The sequence below is a fragment of the Wyeomyia smithii genome, chromosome 3, assembly GCF_029784165.1.
Source record: "Wyeomyia smithii strain HCP4-BCI-WySm-NY-G18 chromosome 3, ASM2978416v1, whole genome shotgun sequence".
NCBI classification, from domain to species: Eukaryota; Metazoa; Arthropoda; class Insecta; order Diptera; family Culicidae; genus Wyeomyia; species Wyeomyia smithii.
Window position 1 is genome coordinate 268,678,976 of NC_073696.1, and position 17,906 is coordinate 268,696,881.

At 39.7% G+C, this 17,906-nt stretch overlaps 1 protein-coding gene across 1 annotated transcript; it reads right to left on the bottom strand.

Annotated features, from left to right (window-relative positions):
* Window positions 1-218: 218 nt before the first annotated feature.
* Window positions 219-2,288, bottom strand: LOC129730097 (NADP-dependent malic enzyme-like). Its single transcript, XM_055689140.1, has 3 exons — window positions 2,153-2,288; window positions 471-2,092; window positions 219-413 (listed from the first exon to the last, which is right to left on the bottom strand). Exons 1-3 carry the CDS (start codon window positions 2,170-2,172, stop codon window positions 256-258), a joined length of 1,800 nt encoding a protein of 599 aa, XP_055545115.1. The 5' UTR covers window positions 2,173-2,288; the 3' UTR covers window positions 219-255.
* Between the last annotated feature and the right edge of the window lie 15,618 nt (window positions 2,289-17,906).

Below are 17,906 nucleotides of genomic sequence, written 5' to 3' on the forward strand. Positions count from 1 at the left end.
TTTTGTCGGTACTTGAGAATGTTTGCTCTCTGTGCAGTTTTATTGCGACAGGATGGACGCGTCTTGAGGAATATCACGAATCACCTGACTGTGCGATTTTTATGTATGGGTGATTGATTTGTTTTTTTTTTTTAATGCTAGTAAGAAATCTCGAAACTGAAATAGAATTCCATTCAACATTCGAAACCATTCGACCATTCCGGAAGAACATACCAAAAATGTTTATTTAAAAAAATCCAAAATATATCACATCACTTACTTTTTACAGTTGTCATACTGCTGACAAAATTTCCTTTTTGGCTTCGTCGGCCATTGCCACCTCGCGGGTAAGGCATTCTCGTAGAAAAAGTCGTACTGCTGGGATTTGATGAACGCAATTTTATCAACCGGTTCCGGATAGGTCGACGCAATTCCTATAAACAACCAAACCGTAAGATTTCGTCACAATTAAAAACGTCCGCGTGTTTTACCATTCTCGTAAGCAAACTGCATCACTCCGAGAGCGATTTCCAGCGAGCAATCTTTGATGGCACTGAGTGGCGGATATAAGGAACCTCGCGAGAGATCTTCGTCGGATAGTTTTTCAGCTACTACTTTGGCGGCTATTAAGAAGAAATTGTCCGATATGTGATAAGTTCCCGATACAATCACACCAAGAGCGATCCCTGGGAAAATATAAGCGTTATTTCCCTGCCCCGTAATGTAGGTCTTCCCGTTAAAGTTGACCTGCGGAAATGGTGAACCGGAAGCGAACAAACATCTTCCCTGGGTGCAGTCATACGCTTGCTGTGCCGTACATTCTGCTAACGGCGTTGGATTGGATAGTGCAAATATTACCGGCCGTTCATTATATTCCGTCATCATTTGTAGAATTTCCCTGGTGAAAGCACCAGTCACAGCTGACGCACCGATCAGAACCGATGGTTTCACTAGCTTCACCACTTCTGCAAAATCATCCGTGTGAGGATGGTTTTTTTCGTATCTGATTCTGTGATCGTTAGACTCTACCGAAGACCTTCCCTTCACAACTAAACCGTCTTTGTCGAACATCCAAATATTTTCGCACGCTTTTTCCGAAGTGCATCCTTCGTTCAGCATTGCTTTCACCAGCAAATCCGCTATTCCAATAGCAGCTCCTCCCGCTCCTAGGAACAAAAACTTATTCTCGGAAACTTTTTTGCCGGTAACTTTCTGAGCAGCATAGATTCCTGCCAGCACTACTGCAGCCGTCCCCTGAATGTCATCGTTGAACGTACAATAGCTGTCTCTGTACTTATCCAGAAATCGGAACGCATTGTGATTCGCGAAATCCTCAAATTGAATCAACGTTTTCTGGCCGTACCGACGCACGACAGCTTCCATAAACTCATCCATCAACTGCTCGTAGGCATCACCCTGGGCACGGCGCTGTCGCAATCCTATGTAGAAAGGGTCATTCAAGAATGTTTCGTTGTTAGTACCCACATCTATCACAATCGGCAGACACTGATGGGGTTTTATTGCGGCCAGCGCCGTGTACAGTGTCAGCTTCCCTACGGGAATTCCCATCCCACAAGCTCCCAAATCTCCCAAACCTAGAATCCGCTCTCCATCGGTCACGACAATGGCACGCACATCCGGTTCCGGCCAGTTCTGCAGAATATTAAACACATGGCCAAGATCATTAATCGTCACAAACAACCCTCGAGGTCGTCGATAAATCAAACCGAACTTTTGACATGCCAGTCCAACAGTCGGTGTGTAGACAATCGGCATCATCTTCTCTACGTCCTCGGAAACTAACCGGAAAAATAGCTTCTCGTGTCGATCCTGCAGATCGACCAGGTAAAGGTACTTGTTCAAATCATGATTGTAGTTCGCGAATGCGGTCCGACATATCTCCAGCTGTTCGTCCATTGTTTTAACCCGCGCCGCCAGGAGGCCGTGAATTCCGAGCGCCTGGCGCTCTTCGACCGTGAACGCTAAGCCTTTGTTAAGTCGAGCATCTCGAAGATGGTCCATTCCTCGAATCTGCCCGGGGACGAGGATGTCACCGCTGACTTCGTGATAGCAGCGGCGATGCAGTTTGCAACTTCGCAGTAAACGGAATATTCTGAGGTATATGGCAAGTGATAGGGAGAAGGTTGGATTGTGTTGACAGTCTGACACTTACCTGTTAGTGATGGGGATCATCGTTGGTGCGGAGTAGTGTTCAACGATGATGACAAAAATATATTTTTTTCACTTCAAGTAATTTGGAATCATGACACTGGTGCAAGCAAATTATTGTATTTAGCAGTGATGAATCATAGCATACTGTGCGCGGGTTACAGAGAGGTGACAGAGAAGAAGATAATAATTAATAAGACAGTTTTTCAGTGAAATGCAATCTGTTTCATCAATATTGATTCATTTTTCGTGAAGTTCTGGCCAGTGAAAAATTGAGAAAAATTTTCCAACAAACAATGTCTGTGAAGAAAATTTATTTTTATCTCACATATTCCTCTGGTTATTGATGATTTTTATTAAAATAATACATTAATTTATTAACAGATATCTTCAAAATCTGCAAATATCTGCAGACTAAACCATTTCTATATTGAAGTATAACTAAAACTTCATTTAATCCAGATATAGGCATTTGTCTCTCGCTGTCTCCTGTGTTTATATCTGTATGTTAATTGGTGCACTATTTTAACAGAAATCTTCAAAAACAAAATAATTTTAAGAGATAAAATAAGCTTCCTTCGATGAACACGTGTGTTTTATTGTACTGGAAAACATTGTAGAAAATTGAAAAATTTTAGAAAGCCACTATAAAAAGTTATATCAAAAAATGATTTTTAGGGGCATTCTAGAGGAAACTTCACAATAGTTCGTGGTGTCGACCTTGGTCTTCGACAAAGTTGTTTCTTATAAAATATGCTAAAACTTTACTCAGCAAAGTGGATTTTTATATGCAAAAATGAGAAAAAAAACTCGTTCCCCTTTTTTGGGTAGATCAATCACAAAATTCTAACTTTCATCAAATGAAGAATAATTAACAAAACAACTTTGCTGAAGACACTATGGCTCCAAAATCAATTTTTTTTGAGTAAAAAATAATTAGTGTGAAAAAGTGCATTATTCAAGGCGGAATCGTCAATAACTAGAAATATATGTGAGATAAGAATAAACTTCCTTCGAAGAAATTGTTTGTTGTATTATAGGAAACAATATAATAGAACATTGAAAAATTGTAGAAAATCACTACTATAAGTTATATTGAAAAAACTGATTTTTAGTGGTAATTTGTAGAAAACTCCACATAAGTCCATTGAAATATGCAGATAGAAGTAAAGTGTCTTTGACAAAGTTGTTTTTTATTAACTGTGCTACAACTTTGTCGAACACGATGAATTTTTATATGCAAAAATGAAAAAAGTAAATACGCACTTCACTGTTAAGTGGATTGATTACAAAACTGTAACTTCTATAACATGGAGAATAAATAATAGAACAACTTTACTGAAGACACTATGGCTCTAAAATCAAGTTCTTTGGGTCAAACGAATTTCGATCATCCGTTTTGATGTTGACAGTTGCCTTAACGGTGAGTGTCTTGGCGTCTCTCTGGTGTATAAGCTGACTATTGTTCGCTGGTGCGCTCAGCTCGAGCTACATCGATGGTCTGGTGCCCATCTCGAAAAAACTTAGATCACTAAAATCGATTCAGTTCAAAAAAAATTCGATTTGCTCTTCGCATGCTTCCCTGTAATAACAATAGTAATAACCCGTCAGACATTACAAATAAATATATATTTTTCATATCATAATCAATAAATAACTCAATATTTCTTTGTTTAATTGTTTGTGTGTTAAAATATCTACTTTCTACGATATCTATTGATTGCTTTATTGACAATTTGGAAAAATACTTCTTATGAAATTCCAGCAAAACTACACATTATAAAATTATCTTTAAAAAAAATCGTTCGTTTTACATATAAACAACCTAAAATAAACGAATACATATAAAACATATAAAAAAATAACCACTCAAAACATTATGGTCCTTAAGGGGTTAAAGTTCTTCTTCTTTTGTCTTTGAATTTAGAGAATCAATTTGGCTTTGAGAGTGTATTATTTCCACGATCGAATTGGTTTCTCACTTCTCTATTTTTCATGAATGCCGCGAATGAATTATTATGCTCACACAAAGACATTTTGCAGTAAAAAAAGCTTCTACGTATATTGGTTGTACTTTCGGTTGAGCAGTAGAACGACTTATTTTATACTGTCCCACGTTTCATCACTGGTCAGTGAATGGTTACTTTACCTAATAGATTTAATGTAGCCAAAATCGCCCCAATCGGTGTTGATGATAAGCTTAAAAAAGCATCTGGGAAAGGAACAAACGAGACATATTTTCCCATGAAGATGTCACTGATCAGTAACGAAACATCAGACAGTATAAAAGAAGTCGGCCTACTTTTTGTGACTGCTCAGTCGACAGTACAATCAACATACATAACATTTCAACAGTCGAAAACTCAGTAACATAAAAAGACTCTACTAGGGGAACTACTCCATTATTCATCCCAGCCCATAAATTCATCTCATACAACATGGAAGCACAATTGAAAACAAGAGAAAACGCAAATTTTCTTCTTAAACCAATCTGCTAATCCATGGAATGGATTCTTCATAGTTCACTTTAGATTTCTCATAAAGTATGATCCTTAAAAACTCACTTAAAAGCACTAAATTTGATGTTATAGTCGAGCATCTGCACTCGAAAACTCATTTAGTTCAATCACCTACCTCAGAAAACAAAATCTGCGCATTGTTCTATACGGCTACAACGGGACTCGTTCAGCAGCCAACCAGTTTTTTTCATCACTAGCGGACCACTTTTTATTTTAATCACTAAACAAAATCACTCACTACACTAAGAATACTTTAATCTTTGAAATGTTAACCTCAATTTTCTTAAAACAAGTGTGAATTAGCAGAAATATATGAGATGAATTTCTTCAATTCCTAAATTTCAACTGTAGATATGTATTTTCATCTGTTTTCACTGCGTGGAAGAAAATCAAAAGTTGCCAAATCAGATTCTGTTGGAACGAAAAAATTATACTGAAAATGTTGAATTATTCCGACATAATTGACATAAATCTACAGATCTGTAGTTGAATTTAGTTGTGCATGTTCGTTATAGATGTAATCGCGGAGTGAGTTTATTTTCTAAATTTAAAATTGTTGTTTCTTGGAAAAGTTCGCGGATGGTTGTGCGAGGCCGTGATCAAGATTGGCCAGCTGGTTCCTGCTTTGAAATCATCACATTGTTTGGTGATTTTCGGTTATTTTACACCTAAAGAATTGTTAAACATATATACAGGTGTTCTATTGAAATGTGCTGAGTGCGAAAAGTGTGAAGTTCCACAAAAAAAAGTGAATTTAATTGTGAAAATTGAATATTATTGCGTTGCTTTTTAGATTCACCAGTGTTTATTTTTTCTTGTTTTTTTTTTCTATCGCTGGCTTGGCGACGGTTTGAAAGTGTGGAGTGTGTGGTGTTATTACATACAATAAGGAGAGTGTTTTTCGAGCAGCTGCTCCACATAGTTTTATAGTGATTGAATGCTCATTAGGGATTTATTCATTGGCATAGAGCAAATTATAATTGGCTTGTATCTAGTTAAACTTAAAGTGAAAATTTGCCAATAAGATCAAAACCATGCATCGCCGTTTACAGTGTTTATGTGCTATCTCTTTTCAACGAATGAAATGTTGTATGGATTAAACGAGTGTGTGAAGGCATACATGCATGTTGCCACTGTACTTCTGTTTAAAGAAAAGTCCAAAAACGATGAAAACAACTGGAAAATGCAGAAATGAAAGCTAAGTATACGTTTTGTCTTGTCTGTATTGTAAAGTGATATTTTGATGCTTGTTTCTAGTTTTACTTTATGTGAGAAAACAGATACAGAGAGATTTTGATTTCTTCGTTGAAATTGTGTGCGCGGTATTTTTTTCCGCAGGGTTTCAGTAACAAGTTTTATTTTTGTCCACAAAGTGTTAGTGTGGTTTGTGGAGTATGTGTTTCTCAGGAATCATATGCTTTGAGACTGGCAGCACGGCCAACAATCAACACGCAGTTCTGCTTGCTCTATGTTAATCTTCAAATTATTAGTGTTTTTTGTAAGTTTAAACAGCATAAGTTCTTAGAAACGTTAAACTGGTGCGCGGTTTGTAATGAAGTGAAAAAATAATTAGGTTTGAGTGCATCGTTTAGTGAAAAATCGTTGAAATGAACATTGAAAATCTTCGGTCGTGTAAAATGTGTCTGAAGTGTGAGCAGGATGACACAAGTTATCGTTAATCGAAGAAGCTCGCGAAGAACGCTTTCTTTTGGTTTGACACGGACAACGCGGTCAAACGAGAGAACACTCCAACATCAAAGAGACAACACCAGCTAAGTATCCCTACTCATTCTTTTGCATCATGTGGTGTTTGTGTGATGTATTCTCGAGAGTGACGATGCCAGTCACGCACACTAAACGCAAACTGTTTGCTTCATATATGACTTGCTTTCACCACTGCAATGTAAATCATATAGGGTTGGTGGAGCTGATAACAGGGCAAACTTAGTGCTGTGCGCGAACTGCTTTCTCCCATGAAATAAAATAGTGTAATTGGTGAAATGGCAAAGTTTGGTTTCTCCTATTAACCCTGAATGAACTCTGAAGAAGGAGATCATCCGATCGCTTTTAGCAGGATCAGTACCGTTACATTTTTAAAGCTATTTGTTAGTTTTGAGATCAGCTGAACCAGACATAAAAAACACCAACCGTGAAGTTTAATTTTTCACGCTCGCAGCGCCACCGCCGGTCGCTGGCGGGTAGACAAACTAACCAAAAAAAGCTGCCCATGAAATAGATGGGGAGATGCATACGAACAAAATGAATTCTGTTAGTAGAATACGCCGTTTCGCTTGTATAGAGAAAGTTTAAGTATATAGTCAAACATTTATTAGCGTGAGTTAAAGAAGTATATATATATATATATATATATATATATATATATATATATATATATATATATATATATATATATATATATATATATATATATATATATATATATATATATATATATATATATATATTCGCTTCCTATATTATTACAATTCATGATTTCTCTAGCTTTTGAACAACTGTTAAATATTCACATTTTTTCATTTGATCATGTTGAAATTCATAAGTGGACTTGACACGAGTTCTACTATATATTCGGATTTTGAATGGTTTGGCTTTTTTTAAATAAACTTTGTTTGTACAGTAAGATCTTTTTTCACACGGTTTTTACAACGGGTTTTCAAATATCGCGGTTTTTTTTCTTTTTTTTTTCACGTCGTTTTTTTAAATAATGTGGTTTTGCTCATGCTCATACTTAGTGGTTAAGGAAAAATATCGAGTTTTTTATTGTTAGCATGTGGCACGCACCTAACATAAAGGCGGATACTCGGGCATTATACGAAAGAAGCCCATTGACAAATTACATCGGTTTGTTAATTTTAAAATGTTTTCACATCTTTTAATATTGGTGTAGAAACAGAGATCATACGAATTCGATCGCTCGATTTAAAAACAGAAAGCAAATGAAACTTACCGTGTCACAAAGTTAGCTCAAACTGACTTGCCATTTCTCTGCGTATGATATGTGATACTTAAAAATGACATCACCAAAACTTGCGGCATCGGTAATATTTGGCATGCCGTTAATTTATTTATTTCAATTTTTTTCTAACAAATCCCCTAGCTTTTGACAAATATTGCTATACAAAAACGTAATTCAGTTGCGCTGAAATCATGTATGGTGAAGTGACGACCTCAACGACATTATCTTTATCGTGATTAGTTAGGCGTTTTGTGATTAAATTTGGAACTAGCATATGTTCCATTTGTACAAGTTTCACAGGCTTCGAATTCATGCAACTTTGCCATTTTACAGATTAGATGAGGGACATAGCTTGTTCATTACAGTAGCGAACGCGTCGAGCTTGTTTTCGCAATAGGCGGTCTGTCGGGGATTTCGCGCGCACTCTCGTTGTTGTGCACAGTATTGCTCTTCGAGTACGACGGCTTTACCTTTCAATGATCGCACGGTGTAATAGTGAGATGTTCGGGAGGTCTTAGAGATTCCGTCCGAGTTGTTTTCTATCTAGCACCAAGTCTCGAAAAATTATATTACAAGAGAAAAATCGCGTTGTAGATATTATATCCTCTAAAATTGCGGTCGGCTTACAGTTTCCGAATAAAGTTTAACGTTTTACGAAATAAAGCTACTCATTGATTCGTGAATGGGTAAATTAAGGTGTTCATGAGCAGAAACGCGTAGAGTCGTACGAAACGTAAGGTAACCGAAATCACTTAACCTCCACGATTCGCTTGTATCCCGTCACTGCAAATATGATAAGGTTTCAAACATGCACATGCACCTGGCGCGCTTTCGTGAGTTCATATATCGAAGATCGCACCACTTACCTCGGGGAAGTGCGTTCGTTTACCAAAACGAACCCTGCTGTATACCTTCCCCTTTATCCAACATCCCAGTGATTTCTCTTGGAAGTGCAGAGGTGTTCTCGGCTTCCAATAAAGCGAGTATCACGTCAACATATTCCTATACAAACTCCTTCTTTGACCTGCATTCGGATGCGGCCGGCGCTGGTATTGCCTAATATAAAGATTTAGGTCACCTGTTTTTACACATTGAGGATGCATGTTGGTCCCAAACATCATCTGTTGGTTCTTTGTGTGATTACAGCTGATCTGGCAATAACGGAGTAGCAACCGCGGGCGGTCAATCATGCTCATGCTCATGCTCATAAATCTACAGATCTGTAGTGGTTACCTAGGTTTCCAATTTTGCACATAAACAACTACAGCGGATATCTAGGTAACCTACTACGATGGGCTGCGGCTACGTTCATCCATGATAATGTGATTCATTCATGATTAACAGTGTGATGAATATGGGGGCATCGTGAGATGAATAATTGAGCAGTGATTCAAGTTTTGAGATGGATATGGAAGCGTTGTGAAAAATGGTTTGTTTTACAAAATTCAGGATAAATCTTGCTAAGTTTACTGAATATACAATGCTGAACGATTCCATAAGAGCACGTAAGCGTATTTAGTTTATTTGTTCAATGATTTCGTGAAAATTTAGCGTTTAATCCGTGTATTCTTCGTGAATATCGGCTTAATGAGATGAATAATGGAGCAGTTCCCCTACATATTTTTAGTATAGTGTCGTATATTCTAAGCATATGACTACCGAATAAATAGCTAGATACTGGCATGCAAGGTTGGCAAATGGCTGTACACGTGTAACTTGAGACCCTAATGTGGCCATTCACCTCTATCCAGCAACTCCTATCCCAACCTCCACGTGGTGCCGATCGGAATAGGAGTAACCTTAGCGGAGACCCTCAGTGGAAACTATGGTCGTATGCTGACTGGGAAGGGGGTCGTACGCGGCTGTATTCCCATATTAGGGGCGGGGTACAACAGCGTTTGACCCTGAGCGGACGGCTGAATTATGGAATGCTGTATCCCGCCAGCTACACCTAAGATGGCAACCCCATCAGCAGGATGTAGGTATCGCGACCCTGGTAATGTAGCATGCCGAAACCACTCTTCAACCACGAACAACGAATTTTAAAATACGAAACGGATCAATCGGCAAAGACCTAGGCTACGAACACGGAAAAAGATTGGAAATTGGGTACTTCGAACGTCCTCAACGAACCGGCGCGGGCTGGCTTGCTTGCTCGGAAACTACAGCGGCAGGGAGTCGAAATCGCAGCGATTCAGGAGGTTCGGTGGCCCAATTCCGGAGAAAGGGAATTCCGTGCAGTAGACCTTAATGCACGCACTTCTTTCAAGTATCACATCTACTACAGTGGCGGCAAAGCAGCGGAACGGGGCGTCGGTTTCGTAGTGCTGGGAAATCAGAAAACAAGAGTCATTCGGTGGAGGCCCGTAGATGACCGTATATGCGTGTTGAGGATTAAGGGCGAATTCTTCAACTACAGTTTAATCAACACCTAAGCACCGACAAATGACAAATCCGATGAAGTCAAAGATGAGTGCTATGACAAACTTGACCGAATCTATGACAAGTACAGGTTGGGAGGGAGGAATTCTTCCGTCCGGTCATTGGAAGGCCTAGCCTCCACTCGTCAACCAATGAGAACGGCCTGAGGCTGATAAACTTTGCCGCGACCAGAGGAATGGCCATATGTAGTTCCTATTTTCCACGTTTGAATATTCGAAAACACGCCTGGAGGCATCCAAATGGAGAAGCCTGCTCCCAGATCGATCACGTACTGATTGACGGTCGGCACTTTTCGGATGTTACTGATGTTAGGTCTTTTCAGGGACCAAACATTGACTCTGACCATTATCTCGTCGTTTGTAAGATCCGCGCACGGTTGTCAAACGTGCTGAAATCTCGCACAGAGAGCGTTTCAACATTCAACGGCCTTCGTACCATTTAAGAGGGAAGCAGCGAGATTGGGACTTGTCATTAACTCTGCCAAAACGAAGTACATGGTAGCTGGCAGGGATCGTGGGAGTCCCCGTGGCGTTGGTGCTGAGGTGGAGATAGATGGGGAATGATTTAAAGTAGTTTACGAATTCGTTTATGTTGGTATGCTTGTGACATGTGACAACGATATGAGCCGTGAAGTGAAACGGTGAGATGCAGCTGCGAACCAGACCTTCTATGGACTACGTAACCAGTTAAGGTCCCGTAGTTTACAAACTCGCACAAAACTAGCGCTGTATAGGACGCTGATTATCCCGGTGGCCCTTTACGGACATGAAGCATGGACGCTGAAGGATGCTGATCGACGAGTGCTCGGAGTTTTTGAGCGTAAAGTCCTGCGATCGATACTTGGCGGTAAACTGGAAGATGGAGTGTGGCGCAGACGCATGAATCACGAGTTGTACCAGGTATATAAACATGCTGATATAGTGAAGGTAATACAGCGGGGCAGGCTTCAGTGGGCTAGACATGTAGCCAGAATGTCTAACGAGAGAGCCGCCGAAACTATCTTCAGTAGAGAATCAGGAAGAGGCCGTCGACCGGTGAACGGTCCGCTGGCCAACAAAGTAAAGTAAGTATTTATTCAAGTATGAGGGAATTGTCATTTACATACAAAAATGAAAGAAGTGGACCCAAATGCAAACCTTGAGGCACCCAAGAGGTGACTGGAAAGGGGTTTGAAAGTTTGTTATAGAAGCGCACTATTTGTTAGATATGACTGGAGCCAACTCAGAAGTTGAGGCGCCAATCCAATTTTTTACAGTTTGAAGAGTAATAATGGTATGTCGATTCGGTCAAATGCTTTACTGAAGTCAGTGTAAATTGCGTTGCGTTGAGAATTAAAGTTACAAATTCCAAAAGATTCGAGGTCTCTAAACGACGTCTAAAGAAGCCATGCTGTTTACTAGTGATATGGTTTTTCACTTGCTGAAAAATTTTGTCATTCACAAGTGATTCAAAAAGTTTAGGAATGAAAGAGATCATGGCAATTCCAGGATAGTTACGAACGTCAGATTTCGCGCCTGATTAAAAAATATGCACTAAATAAGAACATTTCCGGGTTTCGGGGAATTTCCCACTTTTCAGAGATAAATTTGAAAGACGTTCTAATGGAAAGGCCCTTTTGATGCGTCTAAGCTTTCAAGTGCGTTTAAGACTTTGAGTTGAGAAAGTTGATTAACAGATACATGATTGGAGATTTCGGGGATGAACGCAAAGAAGTCACGGTCGCGATCTTCTTCAGAGAATGTAGTATAAACTTCCTGAAAGAAATTTGCAAAAAAATTACAAATTTCGAATGAGTTCTCGCCTACATTTCCATCAAAATGCATTCGTGACGGGAAATTGTTACTTTTCAGTTTCGTGGTTACATAGTTGAAACCGTTTGGGCATAATTAACTTCATTTTCGATTTTACGATTATATTCTTCGTGTGCGGCTTTAATGGCAAGGTTGAGTTGACTACATATGCCTAGGTAGTTTTGCAGGTTGGTACTAGTTAATTTTTTGTACAGTTTATATGCATTTTGCTTTTGATTGGCTGTCGCACGCTAGCCTGAGGGGCTAATGCGGTCTCGATCAACTATATTAGTTGAGAGAATTCGTTATCGATATCGTTTTTGGCACATTTTGTATGTTTTAGAATAAGTATACAACGATACACCGTGCCCCGGTGCTGAGTCGAGAAAATTTCCAGCTCGGAAAAATCCTCGACCTGATCGGGACACGAACCCGATATCACAACCGTGTGGGAGAGCTAGCCGACTGACATCGATAACCACAGAACCACGGGGAACGACTATATTTGATTAAATTCACCGTCCTAGTGAATTGAGATAGATCACTAGTGCTGAACTGTTTCATAGAGAAAATACTACAAGGTATACAGCCCTAGGGGTTGTATGAAATGGTAACGTAGGACTAAATGTATATATTATATGCTGCGATAAACTGTTCATAGGCAACACTAACGTTTATATTTGATGGTCGTTTTTGTAAAACTAACGATGCATGAATACATGAAAATTTAACTCTAGTGGTAGTTGCGAAAATTCTCATAACTCTTATCTCCAAGCATCTATAGTTCTGAAAAGAACCGATTCCATAATCTTCAGTATGAAATTCGTTTTACAGAACGCTGATGATCGCACCACCACCGGTAGCATTGAATATTTTGTTGGCCGCGCATAAAATTTGCTCTCCGTTGTGCCCTCCAGTAGCTGTGCCAGCAAAATATCCTGCAGCGTACGATGGTAACTGTTGCTGCCGTATGCAAAAAAAAGGTAACATGCTCCGCAGTGCCTGGAAGTTGACTCGTATGCAGCTCTCGTTTCTCAACATCGCGTACCTCTAACATCTATACTCCACTCGCTATTGTGTGACAAACTAGACTGAAGCTGAATTTTCTACACGCAGTCTTTTGTATCGAGCTCAGCGTAGCTTTTTTCCATTAGGGCGTGGCCACGCATTTTCGAGAAAGACAAACGGAACAAAATACTTTGTTGCGTCAAAACATGTAGGCAGTGGAATTTATTCCGTTTATGTTATTGTCATCCGTGCTCGGGAAGCAAGCCAATAGCGAGGAAAATGTATGGGAAAGCTTGACCTCGAATCTTTTCACTTTTTTCGCCATTAAGCAGTAAAGCAACAATGTTAAACATTATATCAAACAATTGTTACACATTTTATCTATCCACCGACATATTAATGACTAAGATGCATTGAGTCGTTCGCTTGCTATAATCGTTTGAAATCTAACGCAACATTTGCCAGTTTCATTTTCAATTTCTTAAAATGTAATCTAGTATAGAAAACAAAGACGTAGTCCTACGTCAAAAAAAATTATACTGAAACTAACATTTAATCCATGTTAAAAGTTCTTAATTACTTTAATAATTTTACTTCACCAATCCGATTGTGACGGTTTACTTCACGCAGTTGCTGCAATAAAGTACGATTGAGGATATAATCACTGAATGGCAGCTTCAGGGTCGGGCCCCGTGCCCCAACATTTTTGGGGCCCCCACAAATCGACGAAAAATTTTTTCTCTATCAAAAATGAGATTCAACCATAAGTTCGATTTACAGCAAGAAAATTTGAACAAACTGTTTCAATCTGAAACTTGATTTCAGGGTTATTTTTTCGCGAGCGTCAATATCACAACCAGAGCCAGAATGAAAATTCGTCATTCACTGTCAGCAACAGAATATCAGTTGAAATTAAAGACTGTGAATATCGATTTCAGTACGTGCGAGCTGGAAATGAAATTACTCTCAGGTTCAATCGGTTGACAGTGGTAATACTGACTACTGCGATTTCGCACGCGCTGTGTTGTTTTAGCGATGTTTGAATGTTTGAGGATGTAGATGCTTATTCACTTCATCGGCTTTATGCATTGGTTTGGCTTAGATCAAATATATTCAACATGTTTCTGGACAATATCATTTTTTTCATTGACATGATTATCAATGAGAATTGACACGGGTGGTACTCAATATCAGTCTCAATCTGGGAGAATGAAATTGCTGTTGTGTGATATTCATTTTGTGGTTTCGAAATTTCACAACTACATCCATAAGAGTTCACCTTGGAATCGAACCAGCGCGCATGGGAGGTAGAGCAGAGAAAGAAAATAACCCACATTTTTTTTTTCAATACATTGCTGTTGCTTACTTGTCCGAATCAGGGATACCAGATGTGCTTTGCAAAATGCAGATTATAAGAGTCCGTGTGCAGATTTTATTGACCTGCAGACGTATTAGTTCTTTCCTAGTTCCTCTATGTTACTGTGCCTTACTATAAGAATTTCCGGTTTTTGAGCAGTTGCAGACATCTTTCAAAAACATCTGGCACCCCTGGTACAAATATCGTATTTTGAGGCCCCCTCTTAAAACTGGGCCCCCACAATCGTAAATCCGGCTCTGGGCAGCTTCAAAACCTCTAACGAATATGAGAGTTCATTCATTTATTACGTACTCAGAAGACGGGGATATTCAACGAAAAGTTCCATTGCCTGAGGCCCCCGGGCAAAACTGGGTTACTTAGGGTCGGGAGGTATTCAAAATTGCTAAAATTTAGCGTTACGTACTATGTGAATGTACCAAATGATATGATTTTATAATTAAAGAGCATTTCGACGCAAAATATACAGCTATTTTGAAGAACAAAGGCAAAAAACTTCAAGAAGAGATTCCTTCACACGCAGAACTTGTTGTAAATTCAACACAAGTCGAAGGAGTAGAGTCTTTCAAATACCTGGGACTTATATTTGATTCCAATCTAAACTGGAACGATCACATCAAGAAACTTCAACAGGATATCCGTTCAACTTATGGCTTACTTTGGAAATTGACAAATATCATTCCCATTAAACAACTTCTCACTTTCTACCATGCCTTTATCCACTCAAAATTAAGCTACATGGTATCTGTCTGGGGTGCCGCAGGATAGACCAAACTGAGAAGCTTACAATCCCTGCAGAACCGTTGCTTAAAAGCTGTTTATCGAAAACCACGCCTGTTTTCCACACTTGAGCTATTCCGTCAAGCAGAGCCAACAATCTTGCCAATAACGGCACTCAGAGAAATGCAAAGCCTGGTACAAATACAGAACCTGCGGTATAACTCTCTGACGCATCAAAACCAATCGTTTCCTTCAATGCCGCATACATATTCTACCCGTAATCAATCTGCACTGCTTTTATAACGACCAAGGACTGAATGTGGTAAAAAGGCATTTGAATATTATGCCAAAAAGCAGCACAACGATCTACCTGTCTCCATAAAAAACATCCGTAACATAGCAAAATTTAAAGATCAACTTATGCAACACATTAGAGCTAAGCTGAATAGCTATTTAAACTAATGTTAAATGAGTAACGTCGTGCCGTGAACATAGGAACCCCCTTCAAAGAAGACATCTTCACCGGGGGTAAATTCGTTCACTAAGTCCCATCCTCCAAGACCGCCACGATTGATAACTTGAAATCAATTGCTTCTGAATCACCACATGACCCCTGGAGGCTGCACGGTTACACTACCAATGAAACGCCTCGTGGACTACCGATAGGCGCAACGATATTTTTGCCCAGTTGCTCCACGATCGATTGCAGCGCCTCGATATTGGCTGTTGTTACCGTCCGTTTTTTCCCCTGGGGGATCGTTCAATAATTACGTAAGCAAGTAGGGTGGTGGGGGGTGTGCAATTTTCTTACACTATCTTACAAGGGAGGGAAGATGATTGTGAGGTGGCGTGATCCACTCACAACCAACCCAACTGGTCTAGATTCAACCCTAGCCGACACCATGAGATTTTCTGAGGCGAAAAATCTCTGGGATCACGCCTTCCATCGCATGAGGAAGTAAAGCCGTTGGCGCCGGTCCGTTGATAAACGGGTCGTGAGTTAGGGTCCTGGGTGGAGTCGCCTCCTCGGGCGTCGGTGATTGGCACAACAACAGTGGCGGAACTAGACCGACGGAAAATAAGCGAGAATAAAAAAAAATAACCATGTTCATGAAAGTGTTAACAGTAAAATTCATAAAAGAAAATTACGGAAAGACCATTGACTCGAATTAAGGACAGAAGAGGAAACGAAGTATTGTGCTTGCTTCAGGAAGATAAAACTTAAATGAAAATCTGTATACAGGCTGGCAGTAAGATCTTACTATGGGGGAGGGGGGGTATCAAAAAACCTTACGATGTCTTACAAGGGAGGGAGGGGGTGTTGAAAAAGTGGAAAAATATGCTTACGTAATTATTGAATGGCCCCTTGTGGCCGACCTCTAAAATCTGCCTCTTGGATAATCGAACTTGCCCCGGCCTGGAGACTGCCCGTGATTGAAACACTTTCTGGACCTTAGCTGTATTTATCGGTCGATGTATTGGAAGTCGTCACCGTCGGGACCCTTATTTAGACACAAGATCAATACGATAAAGAAGACATGTAATTATGGTGATGGGAAAAATAAACGTATAACATTGTTAAAAAAAACAGCATGCGAGTCTATTTTTTAAAAATAAGCGTTTTGTGGGTCCATTAAATCAACTTCAATTTTCATGGCTTAGTTTTGGAGTAAAAGGAAACTTTTTCCGCCCGGCGCTCATCAAAATCGCATGATGTTACAAAAAAAAGCCACTCTAATAAGCACTGATGATGATTGTATGTCGCAATCAAAATACGTATTTGTACGGACTAGTAATATTTTCAATGTTTAGTTCTCAAATTTCTAGTACCTAAAGATTAATGGAAAATTATTTCTCTCTTTTCTGATTTCGACTACCTTTGATTAAAAAAATAAATGACTGTTCTTTCATTGTCTCCATGATTACATTATGCAACATTGATCCAGCAAAATCGTTCATTGAAAATACATATTCGAGCAATCGTTTCTACTTTAAAGATACATTGCAATTTTCACTGTGATTTCACAAAAAAAATAAAATCACTCTCAAGGTTGTCGAGTACCCAGCCTAAAATTTCGCCTTTAATAAAGGCATCCTTCTAATTACCCTCATATTTGAACTAATTCCAACTTCGTACCAAATTCATACGACACCGAAATACACGGAACCAGCCGGCCGGAGAGATAGAGAGCAAACCAATCACCTGACCAGCGGAGCACTTATCCCTCGTATCCCGGACCAAGCCGGAATATCTTTTGCCACATACTTAGGAACGAACATCGAATTATAGTGCATTAGGAGCTACTCGTAGATAGAAACACGCACACCCACACACACACGACGACTTACAATGTGCGTACCAATTTGGTACCCATTTTCCAGATAATTACGCACTCGCCACCCCCTCGAACTTAGCAAAAGTACGACCGTGTTCTCGAAAGCTTTCCGCGCGGGTCCAGGAATCGAATCCGGAACGGTACGTTATAAAACCCTGGGATAATTTAATAGGGAAAGTTTGTAATTAGTTAGCTACGTTCGTTATGCGCTCCACACAGGATCTGGGTGGGATGGCGAAGGTTTTGTGCTGCGAGTCCAACCGTCACGCGCCACATCGGAAACGAACGTCGCCGCCATCGAAGTTGGAGTTGTTCAACGATAAAGTGGGATTACCTCAAACGGCAACGGCTCTGTTGTTAGGCCCGGAGCATTGAAATCCAACATGACGATGCGTGCGTGTGTGTGAAGCCGGCAAATCAAATCATTTTATTGCAAATTCAGTAAAATCTTCCAGCACGTGTAGATTATCGAAAACTTCCCTCGGATTGCGCCCGCGGTCAGCCAGTCTCTAACAGAAGAATAATCAGTATTATTACGTTCGCTATAAAGATACAGAATGGCCGACTGTTTAGGTTCGGCATCGCGCTTTC